The following is a 26,244-nucleotide window of genomic DNA, read 5'->3' on the forward strand; positions in this document are numbered from 1 at the left end:
GTTGCTAAGAGTCGCGGTGCAGATTTAAAAGTAAAATTAATCTCTTGTCAACACATTTAGGACTGGGGTTAGTCGAAAAGACGTGATTTCTGAACCGAGAGCGATGCACAGTAAGTTAAACCGACTTTTTTTCCGTGTCCGTGTAATATTTACTGACTTCTCCGGTGATTTTAGTTAAAGGTTGTGTAAAAAGACAACGGAGACCAGGGCTGTAATTATCCACTCAGCGAGGCTAGTCTGAGTCATGTTAGCCCAGCGCTAGCATGGAAGCTAGCGTGACTCTTTCTCTACTTTGCATATAGGGGAATTAGAATAACGCCATTGTTTAGATAACCTTCGGCATTTGGTTCAGGATTTGCACATTTTTTGTAGTCAAATATGAGCCATTCCACCGTCCCTCCTTCCCCGGTGCCCACTTGTTTTGTCTAATCCAAGTGAGGTGAGGTGGTCAGAACCGGGGACCAAAGTGGTTGCCTGGAGACCTGCTTCTCTCTCGTCCATCTGGCGCAGGTATCCGCTCTCTTCCACGGATAGCCTACATTTTCATTTAAATTAATCATTTGCAAGGCTAATGTTTGAGTGTGGTCATGTCTGACCCCTGCAGCTTTTGATCTGCTGACTCCGCTTGAGTTAAGAGCTTTGTGAAGGTGAGATGGACGCGGATCAGCTCTCTTTATATATGTAACTTAGGGATGCACTCGCCTCCTGGACAGGTGGATGAGGGCAGACAGCTCAGACAAACTTTGCATTAATTCGTCCTTAAACACTATTATTGTGTCTTTCTCATTGTTGTTATATGTTAACACGTGTATTTTCCCAGCAGGTGCTGTTAAACCAAAACTGTGAAACTTTCTGCGATCAAGAGCTTAGGATACATTCGACAACATCATGTCGACCGTCTCACAGATGCCTCATGGACCTTGTGATCCGGTTTCTGCAAGTCTGTGACAGGATTGTCCTGCCCCATAACCGACGCTGCTCAACCTTAAAGTAATCTTCTGCCCTTTTTTTTGGCTTGCTTCTCTTGCTCTTGTCCTAATATGATCCTGTCCTGCTGCTTTTCTACAGCATCATGTATGAATGTTTTAACTCATTCAGACTCCATGTACATTCTAACTTGTATCACTTTTCTGTTGGTTTTATGCATAATACTGCTTGATATGGTTTCAGTAATAATTCCTACAAATTTTGTGCCATCTTCACCAAAAAGACCATGCCTAACCAAAGTTGTAGAATGAATCATTTGCTCTGATCATATGCCTGCAACAGCAATATATATCTGACCAATGCTCATGTAATGACATGTCAACTTGGTGTCTCTAAGGTGATTTGATAAAGCTTTGGTTGATGTGGCATAGTAGGCTAATATAAGAAAATACCTGAGCTGGTCATTGAAAGGTTGTAGGTTTGAGCCCCGCAGAGGAATATGGCCATTCATAGGGGACATACTTGTTCCACCAATAACATTATATGACTTGTTTCTTTGTTTAAGCTGTTATGTGTTGTTATATTTTGAAATAGTATTCTTCCAACAATGAATTCAAAATTAATTAATACATTTTTATTATGTATTATTATTTAGTTATTACGATAGTTATTACATATAACATTTAACAAAACACTAAAAGTTATTTATAAATGTGTTGTGTGTGTGTGTGTGTATATATATATATATATATATATATATATATATATATATATATATATATATATATAAAAATCTTTAATCTACAATGGATTTTCAGTGGCATATAATATTATAAAAAAATAAAAAATAATTATATATATATATATATATATATATATATATATATATATATATATATATATATATATATATAAAAAAGATGGATGTCAGAAATATTTTTTTTAAGTCATAAACAATCTTGTAATTGATTATAATGTATGGCTCATTTAGTGTATAAATAAGATATGCTGGTGTTTTTTTAAATGTCTGGGTCTGAATGGGTTACAGCAAAAGAGTTGCATGGCACTGATTGAACACTGTTGTACAATAATCTTATAGTACCTGGGGCTCTGGGGGTGCATCCCCGTTTTAGCAATCTTTTTTTTTTTTTTTTCATCAACCATGTGGGGAGGAAAGTGATTCATTACTGGCTGCTGTAAGCACACACACAGCCAGTGGGCCGGTCGCCTACAACCTGTTAGCTAGAGGTCTTGACGAGACTCCCCCTGACTCGTGTCCTGCTGGCGATGACACAATAGGATGGATACCGCTAGCCTGCTAGCTCTGAAGGTAGCGTTGTGAATATGCGAGCTGCTCGCGCTTCTTTGCTGTTGCTTACATGAATGGAGAAAATCAGAGCGTGACCCAAGATGATGTAGGGAACGGCGGAGGGTTTTATAATATAGTTTGCGGGAGATTTAGAGTTTTTTTGAAATGCAAAAGCATCATGTGCTGCGGGATTATGTGTTTTCATAATTGGATTTGTGCGTACGGTTCACTCTCTTGAATTATTTGCGTGTTGCATGAACAGATTGGTTAGTACAAGCTTTAGAATAATGAACTAACGCACATTCGCTGTCATGTCTGTAACGCACTTCTTGATTCGGCTGCTATAGATTTTGATTTCTGTGACGTCTTTTTAGCTTTTGTGATTTGCTTTTTGTGATTTTTGTCCCAATGTAGCAATAACAGGAATAATACACTCCCTTTCACCTCCTCCCACAAGGTTTCCCTCACTGTACCACATAATTACGACCTCCACCCTCCCACATACCCTTTTTCTTTCTTCTTGGCCTCCCCTCGTCTCGCTCCCCTCCCTCTCCCTGCAGTAATCTTTCTAAATCTCTGGCCTGCTAATCCTTTCCACGCCTATTTTAGTACGGACACCCCCACCACCCCAGCTTCTTCTGCTTCAATATATATATATATATATATATATATATATATATATATATATATATATATATATATATATATATATATATATATATATATATATATATGGCAGTCGTCCGGAATAATTTAAGGACTCTTTACAATGCAATAATGAGACTAGTGAAGGGATGCAGTTGCATTGGAATTCTCCTGAAGATATCTGGGGAATCTATCCGTGTCGTGCCATTGCAATGTGTACATTTTGTAGTCTGGACTTGACTGTTGAGTTTAGTGGTAGTTAAAGTTAATGTTTGTGTAATTGGCACAGTACATTTTATGTACGTTGCATTTACAAAGGTATTTGTGTTTTGTTGTTTTGACTTCTGACGTGGATTTTTGTGGTCTAATTTTCCTTTTTTACTCTCCCCATTTGTTTCATTCTTCTCTCTTTGCCTTGCCCTTCTCATTCCTTTCTTTCAGTGAACAGATTTTTGGTGAGAATCAAGTTATAATGCTGAGTTTGAACTCATATGCTAATCTTTGAAATGGTGAAGCAAAATGTCTGTCACTAACTAAACAGACATAAAAAAAATTCATGTTTGATTTTTCACGAGTTTCAAGGTTGTTCTTATATACATTCCTATTATATAAATAAATATGGATATTTTAAGATGCTCATTAAAACAAAACCCTAAATTATGTGATTTTTATCCCCTATAGACAGACAGTGACGTTGAGCAACATTTCCCGAGATTATGCTGAGCATCCTTGCAGCTGGCTCCATATTCTTCCCCGGCCTTTTCCTGCTGTCTAAGCGAATCCTGAAACATGGTCCTGGGCTCAAATGGAGCGAGAAGGATGCTGTCATTGTCTCGTCCAGGTAAGAAAAGGGGAAGAGATGAGATGTGATGAGGCTCAAACTACCTGCTTTTATTTACTTGTGGTTCTTCTCAGAATATGTATGCCAGTAAAGAACATATTATATCCTCTTTTTGTTTATAAACATGAAAGTCATGGCATTGGCTTCATAATTGTATTTTTTTGTGTGATTTATTAAGATTCATTAAAAAAAATATAAATTGATAAAGGATTAATATCTGCATCAGTGAATGTGACTAGTGAATGAGATTTATACACACTTACCGGCCACTTTATGAGGTACACCTGTTCAACTTCTTGTTAATGGAAATATCAAATCTGCCGATCACATGGCAGCAACTCAATGCATTTAGCCATGTAGACATGGTCAAGAAGACAAATTGAGCATCAGAATGGGGAAGAATGGGGATTTAAGTGATTTTGAACGTGGTATGGTTGTTGGTTCGGGATGGTCTAAGTATTTCAGAAACTGCTGATCTACTGGGATTTTGAGACACAACCATCTCTAGGATTTACAGAGAACGGTCTGAAATAAAGAACATTTCCAGTGAGCGGCAGTTCTTTGGGTGAAAATGCCTTGTTGATGACACGGAAGAATTGCCTGACTGGTTCGAGCTGATAGAAAGGCTACAATAACTCAAATAACCACTTGTTACAACCGAGGTCTACAGAAGAGCATCTCTGATTGCACAACCATCAAACCTTGAAGCAAAAGGGCTACAGCAGCAGAAGATCACACCGGTGCCACTCCTGTCAGCTAAGAACAGGAAACTGAAGCTACAATTCACACAGGCTCACCAAAAATTAACAACAGAAGATTGGAAAAATGTTGCCTTGTCTGATGAGTCTCAATTTCTGCTGCAACAGTACATAGAATAAACAAGAAATAAGATCCTGGTTGATGAGTGCATGGTAAATCAAGACGATCAAACCAATCTAAACACACTCCATCTTTAAAACGGTGTCCGATTTAAGCTGTGCTCGAAATCGCCCCCTGTACCCTCATTGATTATTCCCTACATTTGTCCACTAATATAGTTCCCTTGAAGGAGTGAATGAAAACGGAGTGAGTGTCCATCAGTTTTACACTTATTATTGCTGTGTATTATGGGATTAAATGAGTAGACTTGATAATGTCCAGTATGGTTTCAGACATGACTACGGCTGTCCCTTTGAATAGTGCCCTATTTAAGGGTATAGGGGACTGTTTCAGATACATTTGTCATTGGAAAACACTGTGTTATTATCACAATGCGATCGGATCCATGAAGTCTATATCTTTAGCCAAGCAGCATGCTATGTCACTCTGAGATCTACGCACATTGTGTGTGGGTTTGTTTTATGTAAATGGCCTCCACAGTCACCAGATCTCAATCCAATAGAGAACCTTTGGGATGTAGTGGAACGAGAGATTCACATCATGGATGTGCAGCCGACGAATCAGCAGCAACTGCATGATGCTATCATGTTTAAATTGATCAAAATCTCTAAGGGATGTTTCCAACACCTTGTTGAATTCATGCCACAAAGAAGTAATTCAGTTATGAAGGCAAAAGGCAGTCCGTCCCGGTGCTTGCAAGGTATACCTAATAAAGGGGCTGGTGAGTATGTGTATAAAACCGCATAAATAAAATGTACACTTGCTGAGATAAACTGAAATATTTGTAAAAGTCACAAATTTTTTTCGAAAATGGTTGGCTGAAACTGAGGGGTAGATAATTGTATATGAGCCAAATATTGGTATGTTTTGCTGGTCTATCACAAAATGTGTTGCTGTAAGTTTATGGCAGAGATTATTATCCTGTTTTGAAAGCCTTTTTGCAAGAAATGTGTCAGATTAAGATCTGCAGAGTAAAGACGTTGCATGTAAGGTTATGTTTGGTTGCAGTGCACTGTCTGATGCATTGATGAGCTTTTCTGCTTAGCTAGGAAAGTTACTGTGTAATATCTTGCTTAAATTACCCTTCCCTTAACTGGTGTCATCAGAATCTGCTTTCCAATATCTCTTATCTAAGGATGTTTTGCAGTCTGTTTTGCTCTCTGCTTTGGCTTTCTTTCATGCATGTGATTTATTTTATTTATTTATTTATTTTTTCTTCGCTCTTTCTCAGGCTGGTGTCCTCCGTTCAAGCCATTATGGCGTCCTCTGCCGGATACATCATCGCCTGTTCTTGTAAAGACATCATCGAGGACCAGTGAGTATCAGCTGAAGATGTGCATTGTAGCTAGATATATAAAAGAGAAAATATTTTTTTGGTAATTCCGGTTTGATTTTATAAGCAGGAGGACTGTTTTACTACACACAACACTGCTTTACTTTGGTGTTTGTGTGTGTTCCCATGTGCATGTGTCTCTCTCGTCTTATTTCATTTGTGTTTTATTTGTGTATACAGCTGAGAATTCTCTAATTTCTATGGAATTGTTCCCAGACGTGTAGGAGTGCAAAAGTATTCCCTTCACTCTGAGTGTTTCTAAGAATGTGCTATTCCTCCAATGCACACCTTATGTCAGAATAATCTAATTAGGCTCTTAACCTAATTAGTTTCTATCTGTAAATCCATTGTGGCACACCAAGCCAGGGGAAAGGGAGCAAGAGAGAGTAGATGGGCGAAATACTCTTTTTGACGGCTTTAGTCAGCGGTTTCAGTTGATGGTTTAAAGCTGCATCTTAACACTCTTTGAAACCCATTCGATGTGTTCACGCTGATGGATTGTCGAAAACGGCTTGCTCTAATTTGATTTACCTCACCTAATCGAATTTAACTTATTTTGAACTGTTTATCTGTTTATTTTGTGCCTTAACCCGAAGGCCCACAAGTTAATTAAGAATGGCAGCTCAAATGGGTCAGAGCAATCATGCTTCATAAATGATTTAAGCCAGGTAAACTCAATTACTCAGCGTATGTGTTGTAAATGCAACATCAAGGGAACAGGAAGCCTGGGAATTAGACTAATGCTGTGTCCCAATTACTTATACTACGTCCTAAATAGGGTTGGGCGATGTCTACCAATTTGGCATCAGACGATGTCTATAGTGAAACATCGCGATGGACGATGACATCGGGAAGTGGAAACTAACTAGAAACTTAAATAACTGAAAAAGTCATTTTCGACTAGTTGGGTGGGATCGTGATGCCGGCTCAACATCATGATGTCTGTCAGCCATCGCGATGGTACATACTTTTGAGTGTGTAGCAGAAGAGTAGACCAGCTTTGAGACTATCATGTCAAATACTATCATGTCAAAAAATTGCATCTTTAACGGACGCTTTGTTGTATAGTTATGCTGTCAATCATCTTGTCACAGTTAATATCCTCCACATTTCGTTTCATTTCCTACTGTATCACGTTGATCTTCCAGACGTGGGTTTTTCATGGGTAGAACTCTCCTCATATTTTTGCATAATGATGGCTTTAAAAGTTAATGGCCAAATGGATCTTTATAAAAGTTCACGTTGTTGCAGATGAAATATAACAACCAAGTTTAAAAGAACTGTTTTCTATTTTGATATATTTTAAGATGTAATTTATTCCAGTGATTGGCAGCTGCATTTTTAATCAAGTCAAGTCACTGTTATTTATATAGCGCTTTATACAACACAGTTTGTTTCAAAGCAGCTTTACAGTGATAACAGAAAAATTATTCAATGATGCAAACAGTTCATTTCGGCTGAACAGCAGCTCTAAAAGAAAATAGTGTCATTGTTCATTCAGCTGAAGTCAGTTCAGTGTTGATTCAGTTCCGTTGAAAAGATCATCAATTATTAAACTAGTTAATTTCATCTAAAAAGCACTTCTGCAGAAAAACAGTGATGTCGACTTCCAGCTCAGTTCACTTCTCATCCTATAGTGTCAGTGCTGTCAAATCAATAATATTGTTGAATATTAAGTGTCCCCAACTAAGCAAGCCAAAAGCCAAGGCAACAGTGTCAAGGAACCCAAACTCCATCAGGTGGCAGAATGGAGAAAAAAAACCTTGGGAGAAACCAGGCTCAGTCAGGGGGCCAGTTCTCTTCTGGCCAATGAACGAATACGGTGTGATTCAGTCAGAAATCAAATTGTTGATCGGTAACATTCAAATATTTAATTCAGTTACTTTTGCCTGAAGATTGCATTCATCACTCCAGTATGGAGACAAAGCTGGTCATGGGTCTGTGCAGAGGACTTGTCTGGTTCTTGTGGTCTTTGATAAATCTGTGCTGATGGCTATCATGTCGAAGAGGCCTTCACAGGGGATTGTCTAGTTGACAGGAACTCTGCTGACATTCAGGGCTGCGTTGTGGTCATGTCTTGGTGCAGGTCCACCATCTGATCTGGATACGGACCGGATATGGCTGACTATGGTAGCCTCGGGATAAACAGAGAGACTAATATTAGCGTAGATGCCATTCTTCTTATGGTGTAACCAGTACATTAGGTCAACCGGAACTGGGAACAATTCCAATAACACCCAATTTATGCAGCCTAACAATCCTTTAATGGATGTGAATTATAGAAATGTGATAATGTGTTGTGTATGCCAGGTTAAAACTGTTCGGATGCTAAATGGGAAAAGGATCTACCGCCTGCAGGTGATTTTGATATTCTAGGCGTTATCAACTAGACAGAATTTTGAGATCGTAATAGGCGACATGGACTATAATGCGTTAAGAGCTCGCTCAAGTACTGAGGAGCTAAACTGTTTAGTGCTTTGTAAGTAATAAGCAAGATTTTAAAATCATGCGATATTTAATATGGAGCCAGTGCAGTGCAGTGTTGACAGAACCGGGCTAATATGGTCATACTTCCTGGTTCTAGTAAGAACTGCGTTTTGGACCAGCTGGAGTTTGTTAGTTAAGCGTGCAGGTCAACCACCTAGTAGAGCATTACAATAATCTAGCCTTGAAGTTATGAACTAACTTTTCTGCATTTGTCATTGAGAACATATGTCTTTATTTAGATATATTTTTTTAAATGGACAAATGTGGTTTTAAAGATGCTAGAAATGTGACTTTCAAATGAAAGATTGTCATCAGTTAGGAACCTGGGTGTGCTCTTTGATACCAAAGACCTGACAGTCCAGCCATCAAGTGTTAGACAGTATTGTAGGTTGTCACGTGCGGACGTGTGGCAAACATGACGGGGCCGAGAGCCATGGGCACGAAGCGAGGCTGGTGGCGCGAGTGCTAATGAGCATCACCTGTGCGCCACACCGGTGTCGAGTTTTATGGAGGAGCTCCGGAAGTGTATGGATTGTCCAAATTGTCTATGAAACCTGCTATATTATTCTGCGGACACCAGTTAGACAGCCAGTCATTGGGTCTCCTTCACTAAGCATGTATACACACAAGTTTACACACAAGCACGCGTGACCCTTGCGGCGTTTTTCAGCCTCTGCAGTCTCACTATATGAGAATATGAGCCTCTCTTGAGAGTCATTAGCATATTACAGTTTTATTTAAGAAAAACTATCGTTATATCATAACTCAAATCGAAACTCAAATGTTTTCACCGCAACCCGTCAAAATAAAAGTTTGGTTTAACTTGAAATATATTTCTGTTGTACAGTAGAATTTAGATATCTCAATTTCATAATAATACTAACACTAATAATAATAAATTATAAAAAAAATAATTTAAGGAATAATCACACTTTTTCTTTTGTTGTAATTTTAACAGTAATTTTAACCGCCCAACTTTGGGCATAGGCCACGGACAAGGGCTCTCCAGTCGTCCCGGTCCTGGGCCAACTTCTCTAACTGTCCCCATGTGTGGCCAGACCTCTTCACATCTGCATCCAGATCGTGGCGCCAGCTGTTCTTTGGCCTGCCTCTCTTCCTTTTCCCTTGTGGGTTCCAAAAGAGGGCGTGTCTTGCTGTGCTTGATGCAGGCTTGCGAAAGGTATGGCCAACCCATCTCCAGCGTCTTTGGAGGATCTCTTCCTCAATAGGCTGCTGTCCTGAACAGGCTTTATCATGGAGTTAAATATCCTGATCTTGGTGTTCCTAGGCAGCTCAGAGGATCCCCAGACTTTCTTCAGCTGGTGGAAAGCTGCCCTTGCCTTTCCAGTCCGCACCTTCACATCCGCCTCTATCTTGCCTGGGGTTGACAGCAGTGTTATCCCCCTGTAGTTGGAGCAGGAACTAAGATCACCCTTCTTGGGGAGCTTGATGAGATAGCCCTCCTTCCACTCTGTTGGAATGTCTTCCTCCTCCCAGATGTTTTGGAATAGAGGATAGAGCATTTCCACAGTGGTCACTTTGTCCACTTTTAAAACTTCTGCAGGAATGGTGTCTGGCCCGGCTGACTTCCCATTTCTCAATTGCTTGATGGCCTTATACATTTCTTCCTTCGATGGAACGCCACAAACGATAGGAAGGTCACAGCTGGCTGGCTGGATATTTACTGGGTTTAATGGAGAAGGTCTGTTCAAGAGATCCTCTAAATGCTCTGCCCATCTATGCTTTTGCTGTTCTATCCCTGGAATAGCTTTTCCTTCTCTGTCTCTAACTGGCCTCTCTGGTTGGCTGAATTTACCTGAGAGCTTTTTGATGTTTGTATACAGCTCTCTCGTGTTACCATTTTGAGCCGCATCTTCTGCCTCTGCTGCCAGTGCCTCCATGTAATTTCTCTTGTCTGCCCTTATACTCCGCTTTACTATTCTGTTTGCTTCTGTATACTGCTCTTGGGCCTTGGCTTTTCTAGCACGTGTGCGGCTGCTGTTTATTTCTGCCTTCTTCCTTTTCCTCTCCTGGATCTTTTCTAAGGTTCCCACTGAGATCCATTCTTTTTGCCCCTGCTTCTTGTTACCTAGCACTTCCTTACATGTTGATGTTATTGCCTCTTTAATGCTCTGCCATTTTTCATCCATGGTCTTTCTGTCGATCTGCTGCTGTAGGATCTGGGCCTTTTTAGAGAGTGTGCTTCGAAACACTTCTAGCCTGGCTGTTTCTTTCAAAGCACTGATGTTGTACCTCTGGCGTTGACTGGATTGCCCTGTCCAGTTCCGCCTCAGCTTGAGCTTCATGCGGGCGCCCAGGAGATGGTGGTCGGATGCAACATCCGCTCCCCTTCTGACCCGTACATCTTCAAGGGATCTTCTGAACTTTTTTCCGATGCATACATGGTCGATCTGGTTTTCCGTCATCAGGTCTGGTGACACCCAGGTAGCCTTATGTATTCGTTTGTGTTGGAAGAAGCTCCCGCCTATGACTAGGTTGGTAGTGGCACATAGGTTGGCAAATCTCTCCCCATTCTCATTCATCTCCCCCAAGCCTTGTTTTCCCATTATTTCCTCATACCCCTGGTTGTTACTGCCGATCTTGGCATTGAAGTCACCCATGGTGACGATGATGTTTCGTCTTGGGCATGCCTGGATGATGGTCAGCAGCCTGTTATAGAAATCCTCTTTGACGTCGTCTTCGCTGTCATTGGTTGGGGCATAGCATTGGATGATATCCATGTTGATCCTCCTGTTCGTTGTGCGGAAGCAGGCAGTGAGGATCCGTGGGCCATGTGCCTCCCATCCAATGAGAGCTCTCTGCGCCATCTTTGTCAACATCAGGGCCACTCCCTGGCTGTGGGATGCGTTTACTTCCTCGTGGCCTGAGAACAGCAGCAGCTCCCCTGTGGCTAGCTTCTTCTGACCAGCGCCTATCCACCTAGACTCACTGATTCCCAGAAGATCTAGATTGTAGCGTCTCATCTCGGCTGCCACTTGAGCTGTTTTGCAGGTTTCAAACATGGTTCTGACATTCCATGTTCCGATATTAGTGGTGGTCCTGGTGGAGATGATGGTTGTCGGCCTAGTAGCTTCCAAGGGGCTTTCCCTACTAGGCGTCATACTTTCTCCAGCTGTGGGTCCATCCTCTCCCAGGGCCTTATTTACTTTTGAATTTCTTGTTCGCGAATCTGTAACGTTATTCTTTTTCCGGGGTGGGGTTGTTGGCCCCACGCCCAACCTCCATCCTGGAGGACCAGGTGTTGCTCTTCGTCTGTCCTCTACCATGAGTCCTGCCCGGCTTGGTTAAACCTGCCAGGGGCCTTGCCCCCGCCGGTATAGCCCTCAGGGTCACGGAGGCACGCAAGCCTCCCCTCCACGGCAAGGTAGCAACACATTGGGGAGGATTTCATCCTAACACAACTATAATTATATTGAAGTATATTGCATTAATTGTATTATCCATATTATTGTATAATCCATATATAAAATTATATAATAAAATTATTAAATAATTCAATTTAAATTTAATATTAAACACATTCCATCATATACAGTTAAAGAGTAAGAAAAGCTGCTTTATAGCTTCAGCTGCGAGGTTTCTCTGAATAACACAGATATACTTGTATGTACAGCTGGCTAATGAGAAATGGTGTGAGTGACACTTGGCGTTGCTCTAGGTTTGGGCGAGAGCGCGTCTGCAAACATTGTCAAGTTTGGCGAGTGTGTTGAAAGGCTGTAATGAATGTGTGAAAAGCCCTTATATGGAGATGGTTTGGGCATGTTTTATGCAAATGACTAACCTTGTGCACATGGGCGCTCAAATTCAAGAACAAATTTATGTGTACGAATGTGTTTTGAATTAGGAGACTTTTCTTGAGAAGTTCTCCTGTGCATACAAAATAATCCACGCAATTATAAATGATTGAGACCCATTGAGTGCATCATTCAGCATCATTTCTCCAGTCTTAAGTGTCGCATGATCCTTCTGAAATCATTCTAATATGCAGATTTGGTGCTCAAGAAACATTTCTTATTAATGTTAATAACAGTTGTGCTGCTTCATACAGTAGTCAACATTTGAAGTGGATCATCAAAGTTGTCCTAAGACAAGAATGGGTGTTGTTCAAAATGAATGGATAACTTTGAAAGGTTTTGATCCACTTCAACTGTTGACTACTGTATTTTTGTGGATTCTTTGATGAATAGAAAGTTCAAAAGAACAACAGAATAAGACATACAGTACATTTATCCTCACAATTCTGCATCAAATTTTACTCAGGACAATACTCTCGTGTCCCCATTTATCTTAGGAAGACAGAAAATATATTTTTACTGCCTCTACAATCTGACTGATGCTTATTTTGCTAGTCAAATTTTAGGGGAACAGTTTTGTAACTGCGCCACCTATTGGTCGAAAGTGATAATCCATTAAATCATATTTTGTATTACTGTAAATCTGATTTTTCAGCCATTTCGACTAAAATCCTCTTTAAATGTCTTTAATTGCTCATTATTGCACTGCATGAAAAGAGGTGTATCCGGACCAGTATACTCCTGTATACACTGCTGAAATTCGGAAGAATCCAGGAGTATACTAGCCGGATAGCTCAAATTCCATGGGTCTGTATATATCCGTATACATCCGAAATGATACCAAATCGGATGTATGTTGTGGAGGTATACTTCCATGCTACAGCCATTTGTTGCCATGGCAAGTAATCCCATCAAAGGTTTTTTCAAGGGAACATTTTCACACCTTTGTGCACCTTTTGGCCTCCCCCCCTATTGGTCCTTTTCTTTTAAAACCACTCCCATTACCCAGACCACTATTGGAGGACAGGACACATTGAAAACCCATGAAAGTGATTTGATTGGTTACTTTTAGAACATAGCCCACCCTAGGCCTTATCGCACAGTGATTTGATTGGTTATAGGCCAGCTATACAGATATTGCTCAGTATACACTAAACCCCCCCTTCCCCCAATTTTAATACATTCAAATATAATTTTAAAAACACACACAAAGAACAATGAGAAAGTCTGACATTTTTATTAAGGTACATAAAACATTCCAAAGAGCATTATAAACAAGCATTAAAAAGGAATGGGGGAACAAAAATATTTGAGGGGATGAAAATGTAAAGGAACAAAAACAAATATAACATTAACATTCCAAAGAACATTATAAACATACATTAAAATGAATGGGGGAAAAAGAAATGTGAACAAAGGTATAAAGGAATAAAATACAAAACGTAGAGATAAGCAACATGCACATCAAAAAGGAACAAATATACAAAGTATACAATATAAAACGAGATCAATAAATAAGAAATATAGAAATTAAAGTGTATATAAAATATATGTAAATATTCATTTTTTCAAACTGCCATGATGCACTGGTGGTGTGACATGTAGCGTGGGTCAGCCTCTAGTCTAGTTTGTAGCACCTGGCAGAGAGCAGATAACTCTGTGGTTCTGTTTGGTGGAGACCTCACCATCCACACTGGCCTTCCATCAACAATAGCATCTTCATCAGACATCAGTTCTATTGTTGCAGTCTTCCACAGTTCCCTTTCTGTGTTGGTTTGTACAACACTGGACCTGGTCTCCAGCAACTGCAAAACATGACAGTAATTTAACCACTAAAACAGAGAGGAGGATAGTTACATTCTGAAGAAAAAAAAAAAAAAACTGCTTAACCAGTTTCTTAACTTACCCGTCTCTTTCTTTGACGGTTCTTTGCAATGTTCTTCATAGTGTTTCTTTTCTGGGCCTTTTCAGGCTGAGCCAAAGAATACTTCCTCCGCAAAGTCTCAAAATACGTCTTGCAACCTGTTGAATAAATCATAAATAAATGTAATGCCAATGAAACTAAGTAAAACAGAGGACATTACAATGATTACAACATCTTTAAGATTACCTTTTACACATTCAGGGTCAACGTCTGTAAAAGTTGTCCTTAATTCTTCGAAGAGGTAAGTGGTCACAGCCAGGTTATGTGATGAATTTATTCTGGGGGAAAAAGTTGCAGGCATCATTAATGAAATTCAGTTTTGGTATTTCAAATCCATATAGTAGTAGATTAAACTAACATTTACAGTATACAATACGCAGTCTTACCCGGTTTGTGGATCGTATTTGTGTGGGTTGTTCTCTGAATTATGGAGGCGCCTTACAGATTCCTGTAAAGTTTGAAATTAAAAAGCGTTTAAGTGGATTCACAATCTGCAAGAACCACAAAACTGAATTTTCAGTTTGAATAAGTTGGCCATCACAGTAAACATAAGAGACAAAACATTTTCGTTCATAAATCTTTAAGATGTCACGCAGCGCCTCTGATATCTTTCTGGTTCGTGCCGCCCTCTGCCTATACAAGGCCACCAGTGTAGGTGTATGTTGGTCAAGCACAGCATAGAACTGGTTCCGTATGTTGACGTTTGTGATGCATTGGAACTCAGCACAAAGCTACAAAAACAAACAAAAATAATTATATAAAAAGACTAATACTCGATTTGCAACAGAAAACACATTTGTGATGCAACATGTTCAGTTAAAATACATTGTTGAGCAACATGGTCACATGCAAAGTGATAGTTCTTACACACAGTGAATAGTGGCATTTGCTGTTCCATTTGAATGTAATACATATTAAAAATTTGGCATAGAAATATGTGTGAAGAGTGGCAGAAAAGAGAAGTGAGTCTGTTTTACCTGTGATTCAATCCGAAGAGCCGGCCATTTCCCCAAGAAGTCCTTCACCTGCACAGATAAAACAATCAATATGAAACCAGTCAAATTATGCAATCAACCTCTTTACAAATTAATGATGGTGATTAATTTGTTGTATAAATAAATAAATAAATAAATAAATTTATGTGTAAATATAGCCACTTTGGAGAAAACCGTGATATCATCGTCCAGCTCAGTTCAGATCTCATATAATAGCAATTTGTAAAAATTCACAATAAAATTTTAGATATTCTGAAATGTTTGGTTCATTTTTCTTTATTTGTTCCATTAAATTCATTTGTTTATTTCATTAAATATTCAGATGTTTTTGTGAATGTATATGTTCAGACTGGGTGTTTATTTTGTCCTGTTTTTATAAAAAAAATATTTGATTAAGAGACTTTTTTTCATGCAGTGGTTTTAAGGCCCTGACACAGGCGACGTGAGCCAACCCTAGAGTCGGCTTTAGTCATTGCTAGTTCTTTGACGTCGGTTTTGCGTTTCAGGGCCTTGAGAATTTATTTATTTTTCTGTACAAAAAGCTTGTTTGCTGTAGCCTATAGTAATCCAGAGATAATTCTCAATCCTGAAGTCCTCCCTGGCCACCCCTCCCTCTGAGAACAGCCAGCACTGTGTTAGTGTCAGTCATTAACATATGAAAGGTCTTCACACCTAACAGTCGTCAGTCCCCTCACACCCAGCAGTGTTTATGGCCCTGTTATTTCACGGATTCCTGTACATGTCCGCATATGTGAGGTTTCCGGGTTTATCTGGAAATATACTGTTCCATGTTACTCTGATCCGCTTTTTCCCACATACATCCGGAAAACATCAAATTACACAGGAGTTTACCATGCCCGTATTTTGCCGGATTTGAGTCTTTTCATGCAGTGAGTTGGTCTGACACTTTCAGACATGTTGGGCATGTCTTGTCGTCTTATTCTGCTTGGCCCCGGTAATGGCTGCTTGCAGCTATATTTTTATTTTTTATTTTTTACACGTGCCTCGGAGCGTTGGTGTCATGGCTAACATAACTAGTATCTGCCATTATCACTGCATGTTAATAAACTCTCACGCGCAAAGAAATCTAATCTCTGCACAAATTTATTTTTCAATAGATTTATTTTTCATTATTCCATTTATTTTGTACTTTTATAACACAAGAGATGCTTTTCAGTTTTGTAGCTGATTGTGACCAAATACCTTTTTTTTTTAGGTACCTTTTTTTGTAATGGTACTTCTGTGTACCATTACACCCCTTGTATATACAGTATCTCACCCCTCACATTTCAGCAAACATTTTAGTATATCTACTCAAGGGACAATACTATAGAAATGAAACTTGGATATATTTTAGAGTAGTCAATGTTCTGCTTGTATAGCAATATATATTTACTGTCCTCTGAAAATAACTCAACATAAAGCCATTATTGTCAAAATAGCTGATATATTGTCAATATATAACTGATGGTTTCCACAAAGTAACCCTAAAGTACATATGGGGGTTCCTTCATTCCATATCTCTTTCTCTCTGCTCCCTCTGTCTAGGCATTGGCTTACCAGCAGCTATATCCTTTTTGCGGTCCCCTACTTCATCTATGACATCTATGCCATGTTCATGTGCCACTGGTACAAACTTCAGGTCAAAGATCACGAGGAGGATAGCGAGGCCAAACCGATGAGGTCAGCCATCAGCGGCTATCTGCGCAGAGAGTTCCTTATGGTCTTGCACCATGTCGTCATGGTTACTGTCTGTTTCCCTGTCTCTGTGGTGAGTGGAATGAGGGTTGTGTGACATTAACATACGTTTTTTCATAAACACACATTTAAAGTACATGTTTTTTGGAGTATGATTATGGATGCCCATCAGAGCCATATGTTTGGAGTGTAGTAACACAGCTTTGGCTTCATGACTGTTTGAAGAGTGATTTGATGGGGTCATGCTATGTGGGTGGCTTGAAGTGTGGCTGAGTCTAACTTGTCCTGAATGGGCATGTGTACTTTCACCCTGTGATTATGCTCTCCATCACTCTCCATCTGTATCCATGGAGACTATTGCTGTCGGCAGCAGTGTAGCAGCCCGCACCCTGGCATTGGCTGCACTTAAATGGCAATAAGTGTTATGGACTGATAAGACAGGAAAACCTCTGCAGCACTTCCCTCTGATAAAACCACACTAAGCTTTTCTACATCTGACACAACACAAGTTTGACTATCTCTTCCTTTTCTTTGTTTTTTTATCCCCTTCTCTGTCCACTTCCCTTCTTTTCCTTTATATTTTCTTCCTTCTCTTCTTCATTCCCTTTATCTCCTTTCCCTTTACCTTCCATTTCTGTATCCTCGTCCCATTCCCTTTTCCATTATTTTCCCTTCCCTTTAACTTTCTCTTCCTTTTCCCTTTCCTTATTTTCTTTTCCTCTCCTTTTTGTTTCCCTTCCCCCTTCCCACTTTCTTTTCTTTGCTTTCCTGTTTTCCTCCCCTTTCCCTTCCTTTGAATTTTATTTCCTTTTCTGTAATAATCTCCATTCCTTCCTTTCCTCTCATCTCATTTCCCTTTCTTCCTCCCCTTCCATTTCCATTTCCCGTTCCCTTCCATTCTTTTTTCTTTTCTTCCCTAATTTCCTTCTTTTCTTTTCCTCTCCCTTCCCTTTCACTTTTCATTCCCACCCTACCCTTTCCTCCTGTTCTTTTCCCCTTCCCCTTCATTTTCTCATCCTTCCCTTTCCTTTTCCTTTGTTTCCTTTCCCTATTTTCTTTTCTTTTCCTCTCTTTCTAGTTCTGGAGACAGGGCAAAGGGGATTATTTCCAGGGTGTGATGTTCCTGGCAGAACTCAGCACCCCATCTGTCTGTCTGGGAAAAATACTCATCCAGGTACTAAACATAATCACTCATTCACCATCTCTTTCTGACTTTCTTTTCTTATGTCTTTCTTTTTAAAGACCTAGACAAGCAGATTTTCAGATTTCTCTTTCTTTTCTTTGTAGTGTAGGGATGGGAACCGAGAACCGGTTCTTCTTCAGAACCGGTGCCCAGTGAATCGATTCCTTGGAACCGTTAGCATGCCTCCTTAACGATTCCGCTTATCGGTTCCGCTCGTTCAAATGTGACACGACATCACACACGTGCTGCGTTGTTTTGGTTCAGAACGTAGCAAACACTATGAGCAAACATGGCATCGAGACAGAAGCGCTCTGACCGCGTCCTAACTACATGCGACGCGACGGCGCGACACGCGATAAAAAGTATAATTTTCCATGTTAATCAAAGTTTAACCAGCCGCGACACGCGACGATTCTATTTGAAACGGATCCTATTTTACTGCGACGTCGCGCTGGAACAACAATCTCAAAGTGTGGCAATGATAATATCAGGTACTATTTTTGTGCTTTATTTAATGTTAAAAGCGTGTATAATGTGACTGAATATCATTTAGTGCTCCCAGCTTTGTAGCTGTAAAAACAACAATGGATAAGTCCCATCAGATCTTGAAATTAAACAAATGGAAACAAAAACGTTCAAAATGTGAAGAAAACCCGTGTATTATTTGACAAAGATTGTTTTAGTAACTCAATAGCCTAATCCAAATGAGCACTGTTAATATTCCAAAAGGCACAAGCTCTTCCTAAACTGTTTTCAGTCTGTGTTCTTAGTTTTTATGGCACATAAATGGCAGTTTTATTTATTTTTTTGTCCGGACCAATGAATGTGAAAATTATCAATTTCCTAATACTAAGGCACTCTTCTTGATAATCTTTCAAGGCACACACTAGCGTGCCGTGGCATACTGGTTGAGAAACACTGCCCTAGGCTATAGGTCCCTGGACTTTACTTTGAGAAGTAGCTCACCTACTTTTAGGTTTGTTCTGAGGTTGCTACAGATCAGATATTAAAGTTAATACAAACAAATTTGTACTTATTCCCTCACCCAATAAGAATCGATAAGAGAATCGCTAAGGAATCGGATCGATAAGCAATATCGATAATGGAATCGGAATCGTTAAATTCTTATCAATTCCCATCCCTATTGTAGTGTATGGGTAATTTCTACCAGACATACTAATTTTATAACATCTGATTGAATGGCAGTGATCTTTCACAGACTTGTTTACAACTCTCTTGTACATGTCTCCTTCACTCCTTGAGTTTTAAATGTCTACTGGGGAATATTGAATCATGGTTGTCAGGGTTCATTGCTCTGCCTATTAATATTTTTCTATCTGTTAAACACTCTCTTTCTCTACTTCCTGCTCTTCTTTGTTTCTTTGCCTCAGTACAAGCAACAGCACACTCTCCTACATAAAGTCAATGGAGCTCTTATGCTGGTCACTTTCTTCATCTGCAGAGTTCTTCTCTTCCCCTACCTCTACTACGCCTACGGCAGGTATGATCACTTTTGAACACTCTCAATCATTCAGTCTTTTACTAGGTCTTATATTTCTATTGCTCATCTATTCCTTCTTTCTTTTATCCTCTCTTTCTCCACTGAGTGACAGTGCCTCTAATATTAACATCAAAAATCTTAAATCTGGAAGTTTTCTTTTTTGGTCAGAAATAAATATGCATCATAATATGTTGGTCATATATATCATAATATCATAATATCATATGTCTCAACCCAGGATTTGTTTCGAACATGAGACATTTACACATTCCTCCTAAACGATTGTAATAACCACCAAAGATCATGTGTTGTTTTGAATTGATCGTAATACCAGGACAATCATCATCAATCTGGATGACATGTTCTAGTTTTAAAATTGCAGCACTGATGTATTATTCATTAGACTGGAAACTTGAGCATATTAGAAATAGTTACATTTCTGAGTGCAGTCTTTACTGGCAAACAAACGGCTAAGAAGTTGAATTTGCTTGCAGCAGGGCTTCCATGGAAAACCTAGAAATATAAGAATTTTTTAATGTAATTTCTAGGGATGCACAATATATGGGCCACCATATCCGTATTGACCGATATATATTTGTTCATTTTTTATGTTATCGTTATCGGCCTGATAAGAAAATTGGCCCAAATATTAAGGCCGATAAATATTGGATTATTTCCTTCAGCTGAGACACCTCAGATGCTTACTGTTTGCCATGATGGTTTTGAATTGCTTGAAATATGATTGGGATTACTTCAAAATAGGAAAATACAGTTAAGTGCAACGTGCGCAGGGCAAGTCTTTCATGTAGGCTACATAAAATTATAATGTTAACATTATAATTGTGTGTTTGGCAGATGTATTTAATGGTGAGACTTTTGTTTTTGTAATCAAGCTCTCTCAAAAAAAAAAAAAAAAATATATATATAAACAATTTGGATTTAGATTTATCTGCCAATATATCGGTTATCGGCTTTTAAACATAAAGAATTATCGGTTATCGGCATAGGCCAAAATGTTCATATCGGTGCATCCCTAGTAATTTCCAAAACTGAACAAAGCATGGAAAATATCTCGGTAAGAAATTGTTTTTTGAGAGTGCTTTTTCGCATATCAAACGACAAGTCAAAAAAGTATTTTTTGAGATTTCCAAGTCTGAAAAGTCATCCATTTTCTTTGATCAAAACATATGAAACATCAAGTTCAGATTCTATATAGTTTGATGTTAGTTACTTGCAATATCCTAACACAGTGTATATAATGTATACCAGGCTGATTCACTCATATTACTACAAATGAGACAAAGTACAATGCGCAATAAGTCCCGCAATAAGTCCCGCCTCTGGAATAATAGAGCCATTTGCCAGTTGGTAGTCATCGCATCACTGCAGCTGCCGTTAGAAACTCTGGTTCCCACTGGAACAGTCAGTGTCCTGAGATGCATGCTTGGGACTGCACATGCGGAATGGCTGGACCAACCTGAAATATGCACTACTTTTTCAGATTTCGGTATTTCCCCATTCAAGTAGAGTTGGTCTTGCATGCCTGAAATACAGTGGTACTTGAAAGTTTGTGATCCCCTTGCAGAATCTGTGAAAATGTGAATAATTTTAACTCAGTAAGAGGGATAATACAAAATGAATGTTATTTTTTTTTTTATTTAGTACTGTCCTGAATAAGATATTTTACATAAAAGATGTTTACATATGGTCTGAATTTATAAAAATGACCCCGTTCAAAAGTTTATGTACCCTTGATTCTTAATACTGTGTCATTACCTTTTTGATCCACGACTGTTTTTTTGTTTTGTGATGATGGTTCTTGAGTGCCTTGTCTGTCCTGAGCAGTTAAACTGCCCAATGTTCTTCAGAAAAATCCTTTCCAGAAGTGACTGTATGATTTTGAGATCCACCTTTTTACACTGAGGACAATTGAGGGACTCGAACACAACTATTAAAAAAGGTTCAAACATTCACTAATGCTCCAGAAGGAATCCCAATGCATTAAGAGCCAGGGGGTGGAAACTTCCGAAGGGCAGTACTAAATTAATTTATTTTATATTTAAACAAAATAAGAAAAATTTGGATGACATCATCCTGTTCAAAAGTTTTCTGGAAAACTGATGAATTTTTGGGACCTGGAGGATTTATCTGAAGAACATTGGGCAGTTTAACTGTTCAGGACAAACAAGGGACTCGAGCAACCATCACAAAACATTTTTTTTTTACTGAATATACATAGAATTCCTTATATTGTGTCTACACCAGACGTGAGCGGTGCTGCGCGACAAAAGCAAATAGAACCCATCATAATCAGTGATGCTGTCTACACTGTATGTGGCGCAACACAAGTTCCCGACATTAAACGGATGCCTTGCTCTATTTCTAACGTATTTCAAGCACTCACGCTACTTCTGACACAAAGAACAAATGGATTTGCAACGGTCGATTTGTTGCGTCCAGTGTAGGCCAAATTTGTCTGTGTTATTCACTGTAAGCTGATGCATATGTTTGTTTGTGCTCATATCACAGGTACGCATCCATCCCCTTCTACATGGTGCCGCTGTCCGTGCCCTGGCAGTATAACGCAGGTGCAGCTTTGCTCATGGCCCCGCAGGTTTACTGGTTTTCCCTCATCTGCAGGGGTGCCTTTCGCCTCTTCACCAGAGCCTCACGGCACAAAGCGGCTGTTAGCAGCACTGACTCTGAGCCGAAAACCTCACTCCTGCCCTCTGCCAATGGATACAGCCCAAGAGAGGCTGACTCGCACTGAGAGAGGGGTAGAAATAGAGATGTAGTTGCAGGGTTGTTAGGTTTAGGCCAAATAGGAAACAGAAGGCAGATTGACTGAGTTCAATGGGTGGATCTTTTTTGACCCTGCAGTGTCGGTCAGCAGGCAAAGAAACTGAAGCTGTGTAACCTCTATATTCACCACAATCCTCTCTTTGAGAAGAAAAATAAGACTTCAGACCAAACCAAACTGATAAGTTTTTTCTATAACATGCACACCCTCTGTGTCAAGAGCATTAGGTTGGGGAAATGTCTGCTTTGCAGGGACAAATGATGGTTAGTGCATCATTTGTAATGTACCATGGTCATAAGCTTCAGAAAAAGGGACTGATGTGGACGAAGCAACAACAGTATTTAAAATGAGTGATGGATGGTTGGAAGGATTGAAAGAGACCTCCCGTTCTCCTCTCTTGAGTATCTCTGTCTCTTTGTTTGTTATATTTGCATAGAGGATACAAAAAAGGAAACTGAGATTTCTCTGTCAATTTGTACATACAATTTTATCATATACGTTGAATTCCAAATAGATTTTGAATTTATTTTAGATTTTTGTTGAATCGGTTCGTTATTTATTTAGTTCTATTCCTCATTAAGGGCGGATGAGTTTAAAGCAAAGCCGCTCACTACTAAAAGACTGAAAACAGTAAACGGATGCATAGCCCATTGCCAGTTATCCATCTCTCTGTTTTCCCCTTTCCTGGTTCTCATACAGCTAAAAACAAGATGGCAGCGGCTGCATCCATTTAGTTAGTGAATCAGCAGTTATAAAGAAGAACGGGGGTAATTTAAAGGATTTGGATGAGGCTGAGCTAATGCATTAGCATATCTCTGCTGCAGTACTCCAATCCTTTTAAGATCCAGATGACGGACGGAGGGGGAAGGGACCGAACTGGCCATTAAAAGGCTGCACTTGAAAACCAGGCTGAAGTTGGCAAGGCACTCGGACGAACCTGAGCCAATTGATTTGTACTTTTCGTATAGTTTTATGAGGGGTTTAGACTGCCAGCAAAATGGCCTCCGCCAACCTCTTAGTAGATCCACGCCGCAATATGAAGTCTATACTACCATTGATTGTAATCTGCACATTAAATGTGTAACAGCTGTTCTTTCTCCACTCTGACAAGATGTTTATCCAATTCTCAAGCTGTCAGCCTTTGTTTCTATCCGGAAATTTAGGTGGTCCACTGATGGCGTCTCTCACCAATTAGTCCCTACTTTTATGGTAAAAGTGTCATCGGTGTAACAATGTAGTCACACGCCTCCCTTAGGCCTGCTTTTTTTTTGCGATACTCACAAACAGAACTGCCAGTTTGATGCTAAACAGTATTATTAGGGGTGGAAGTGAGAGGATGGAACTCAAGTTGGATTCAAGGAGTGAAACTTTCACTTAATTATCACAAGGAGGGGTGCTAAAGAAACATCCAAGTCTGTGAGATACTTTAACACTTTTAAAAGCTCTGCATATATGATGGCTCTTCTTAAATCAAAGTTTTGGATTTTGTTCTGAACCACTAAATGAAAGCGTATAGGTTAGTCATGTTCTGTTACTCATTAGAATGGGTTTTATTTTTCTGCTTTACAGTTAGTGTGTGTGCTCAAAGGCATCAATGTAGCCGTAGAATTTATGCTTTTAACATGCTCTTTACACAAAATACTGCAGGATTGTTTTACACTTGATTGCATCACACATCACTAACTCAAAGGGACTGTGAAGTGCTGGGCATGAATAGGGCCAGTATTTTCAACTATAGCAAAGTATACTGGTTTGGGAACTGGTTAAAATGTTTTGAGCTAGGAATGACTGTATTTTCTGACTTTGTTTTTATGTAATTATACTTATTGTTAATTTATTCTTATTTATGTATTTATTTGGCCAAGTTTGAATGTACATATGAATACACATCTAAATGTTCTTTTGAGTGGGCTTCTGTTTATCTAGTTGCCTGAAGACTGTTCTGTATTTCTGGTTCTCTCAGCTGAAATATACTCTTGCTCTCTCCTGCTGTGTTGATGCTTTGTTTGACCTCCTTTTATACTGAAACAAAGGCTCTGTGTCACCTGTTTGGCATGTGTAATTGTGTGTGAAAGAAAGAGATCATTGCACACAATGGTTCAATGAAAATTGCCTAAATATGTCTTAGTCTTCAAGTACCAGGCCAGTGACTCTTGGTTTACTTATTCCAAAATTCTCTTTAGTTATGCATGTTAAATGTGCTGTAAAAAAAAATCCCACCAAAGCACACATTTTGCTGAAAAGTGTGTCTTTGAGATATCATATCTGTCTCAGCAACTGTATATGATGTAAACAGCAGCGCAAAAAAGTTGGGGGAGCAGCCGCTCCTCTGTAGCCAATCGGAGAACTATCTTTTTTATGCTATATTTGAACATTCAGTTTACACTATGGTACAACAAAATTAGAACATAACAATTATTAGAATAACACCAATAGAGATAATAAAGAAAATATGAACAACCAATACCATAGCTCAAAGCAGAAACAGACACTAACTAAAAATAAGAAAAGGAAAGAACGGCATTACATAACTTAATAAAAGTTACATATTGAATACAGTACAGTTTGTAGGCCGTGCAAATTGTACATTTTCTGGGCTTTTTTGTGCATAATTATTAGGCACGTTTTCTTTTACAGATAAAATAAGCCAAAAAAGAGAGGTAAAGAATCCTAAAAAATGATAAGAGTCACAAGCTCAAGTGTTGTAAAATACATGAATTCATCTTCCAGAATCTGGCAGTAAGTTTAGAGTTCATTTACTGCCAGAATCTGGATGATGAATTCTTCAAACAGTGGTACAAGAGGATGTGGTCCCAATCTGTCTATAAAGCCTATAAAAAAAAAAAATTTCTTCATGTATTTTACTACACTTCATCTTGTGATTCTTATTAAGTGGGGGTAATTTTTTTTTTTTTTTTTTTTACCTATAAGTCTCTGAGATCCTGACACCTTGCACTTCTGGAGACTCCAGGTAGGTTGCAGTTCTGGAAAATGGTGGTGCTGGAGACTAAAAGGTTCCTGATGGTTTCGCGCTTAATTCTTCACCTTAATTCTTAATTTTTTTGCAGTTAACGTGTCTTCTTTTTGACCACCTGTTTTTGTCTGACCCTGCTGACCCATTGAGCATTTCATTGTCCAATGGGGACATGCCTTAACTGCAGTTCCTAGTATTGCATCCTTCTCATGGGCATTTAATAATTTTTGACTTTTCAGTCTGAGTTAAATCTCTTTTTTGGCTTTATTTATCTGTAAAAGAAAACTTGCCTAATTATGCACACCTGAATAAAAGGTGTTTTTCCAGCCTTCATGAACAATTATACATCACTTATATATGATTAAATACAAAATTAATAATAGTTATTAAGATTAATGTGGTTTGGAATTGGTAAAAATGTGTAGCCATCTTAAGCATCTTAAATTACATATGATGTCTTTCCTATTGAAGACAAAAGTAGAAACACAATTATTTAACTTAATCTGGTTAATGCACAATATATATATATTTTTTTTAAATAGTGCTATTATTGTGTAATACATCAGTAAATGTTGAAATTAACATTAGCCAAGCTTAATAAGTGATGAAAAAATGTTTACCGTTACCTTTTGTAAACTACTGCAGTTAGCGGTTACACAATACAACATTCAAGTATACAGTATGCATTATATACTGTGTTACTCACTGTATTTGTCAACTGACTGACTGACTGAAAAAAAAAAACGGAAATAAAAACTTGGCCTTTTTTAATCCGTGTATCATTCGTTCAGTTGTTTTTTGATATAAAGCTCCAGTCCGTAACTTTTTTGGGGTTAAAAATTATCCAAAATATTTTTTTGAGCACGTACTTAATCAGCCAGTGTTCAAAACTATCTGCTTGCCTTAGCTCGCTTGATTCTAAACGGTAAACTT

General features: G+C 38.9%; 1 protein-coding gene and 1 long non-coding RNA gene across 5 annotated transcripts; one reads left to right on the plus strand and one right to left on the minus strand.

The window, feature by feature from the left end:
• Positions 1–24,324, plus strand: tlcd3ba (TLC domain containing 3Ba). 4 transcript variants are annotated; one of them, XM_084115684.1, is made up of 9 exons: positions 10–110; positions 821–990; positions 2,100–2,257; positions 3,563–3,722; positions 5,833–5,916; positions 16,704–16,926; positions 17,932–18,027; positions 19,428–19,537; positions 22,067–24,324. In XM_084115684.1, exons 4-9 carry the CDS (start codon positions 3,598–3,600, stop codon positions 22,305–22,307), a joined length of 879 nt encoding a protein of 292 aa, XP_083971810.1. In that variant the 5' UTR covers positions 10–110; positions 821–990; positions 2,100–2,257; positions 3,563–3,597; the 3' UTR covers positions 22,308–24,324. The 4 variants fall into 4 exon arrangements, with proteins under 4 accessions (XP_083971809.1, XP_083971810.1, XP_083971812.1 ...); XM_084115683.1 differs by lacking the exon at positions 2,100–2,257 and having other exon boundaries at positions 1–110; XM_084115686.1 differs by lacking the exon at positions 2,100–2,257 and having other exon boundaries at positions 21–110; positions 824–990.
• LOC311083953 lies at positions 13,498–14,716 on the minus strand. Its single transcript, XR_014606399.1, has 4 exons — positions 14,547–14,716; positions 14,347–14,438; positions 14,143–14,258; positions 13,498–14,041 (listed from the first exon to the last, which is right to left on the minus strand). It is a non-coding gene; the product is annotated as an uncharacterized lncRNA (long non-coding RNA).
• Positions 24,325–26,244: the final 1,920 nt, after the last annotated feature.

This window comes from Abramis brama (genome assembly GCF_963993115.1).
Source record: "Abramis brama genome assembly, chromosome: 1".
In the NCBI taxonomy this organism is placed as follows: domain Eukaryota; kingdom Metazoa; phylum Chordata; class Actinopteri; order Cypriniformes; family Leuciscidae; genus Abramis; species Abramis brama.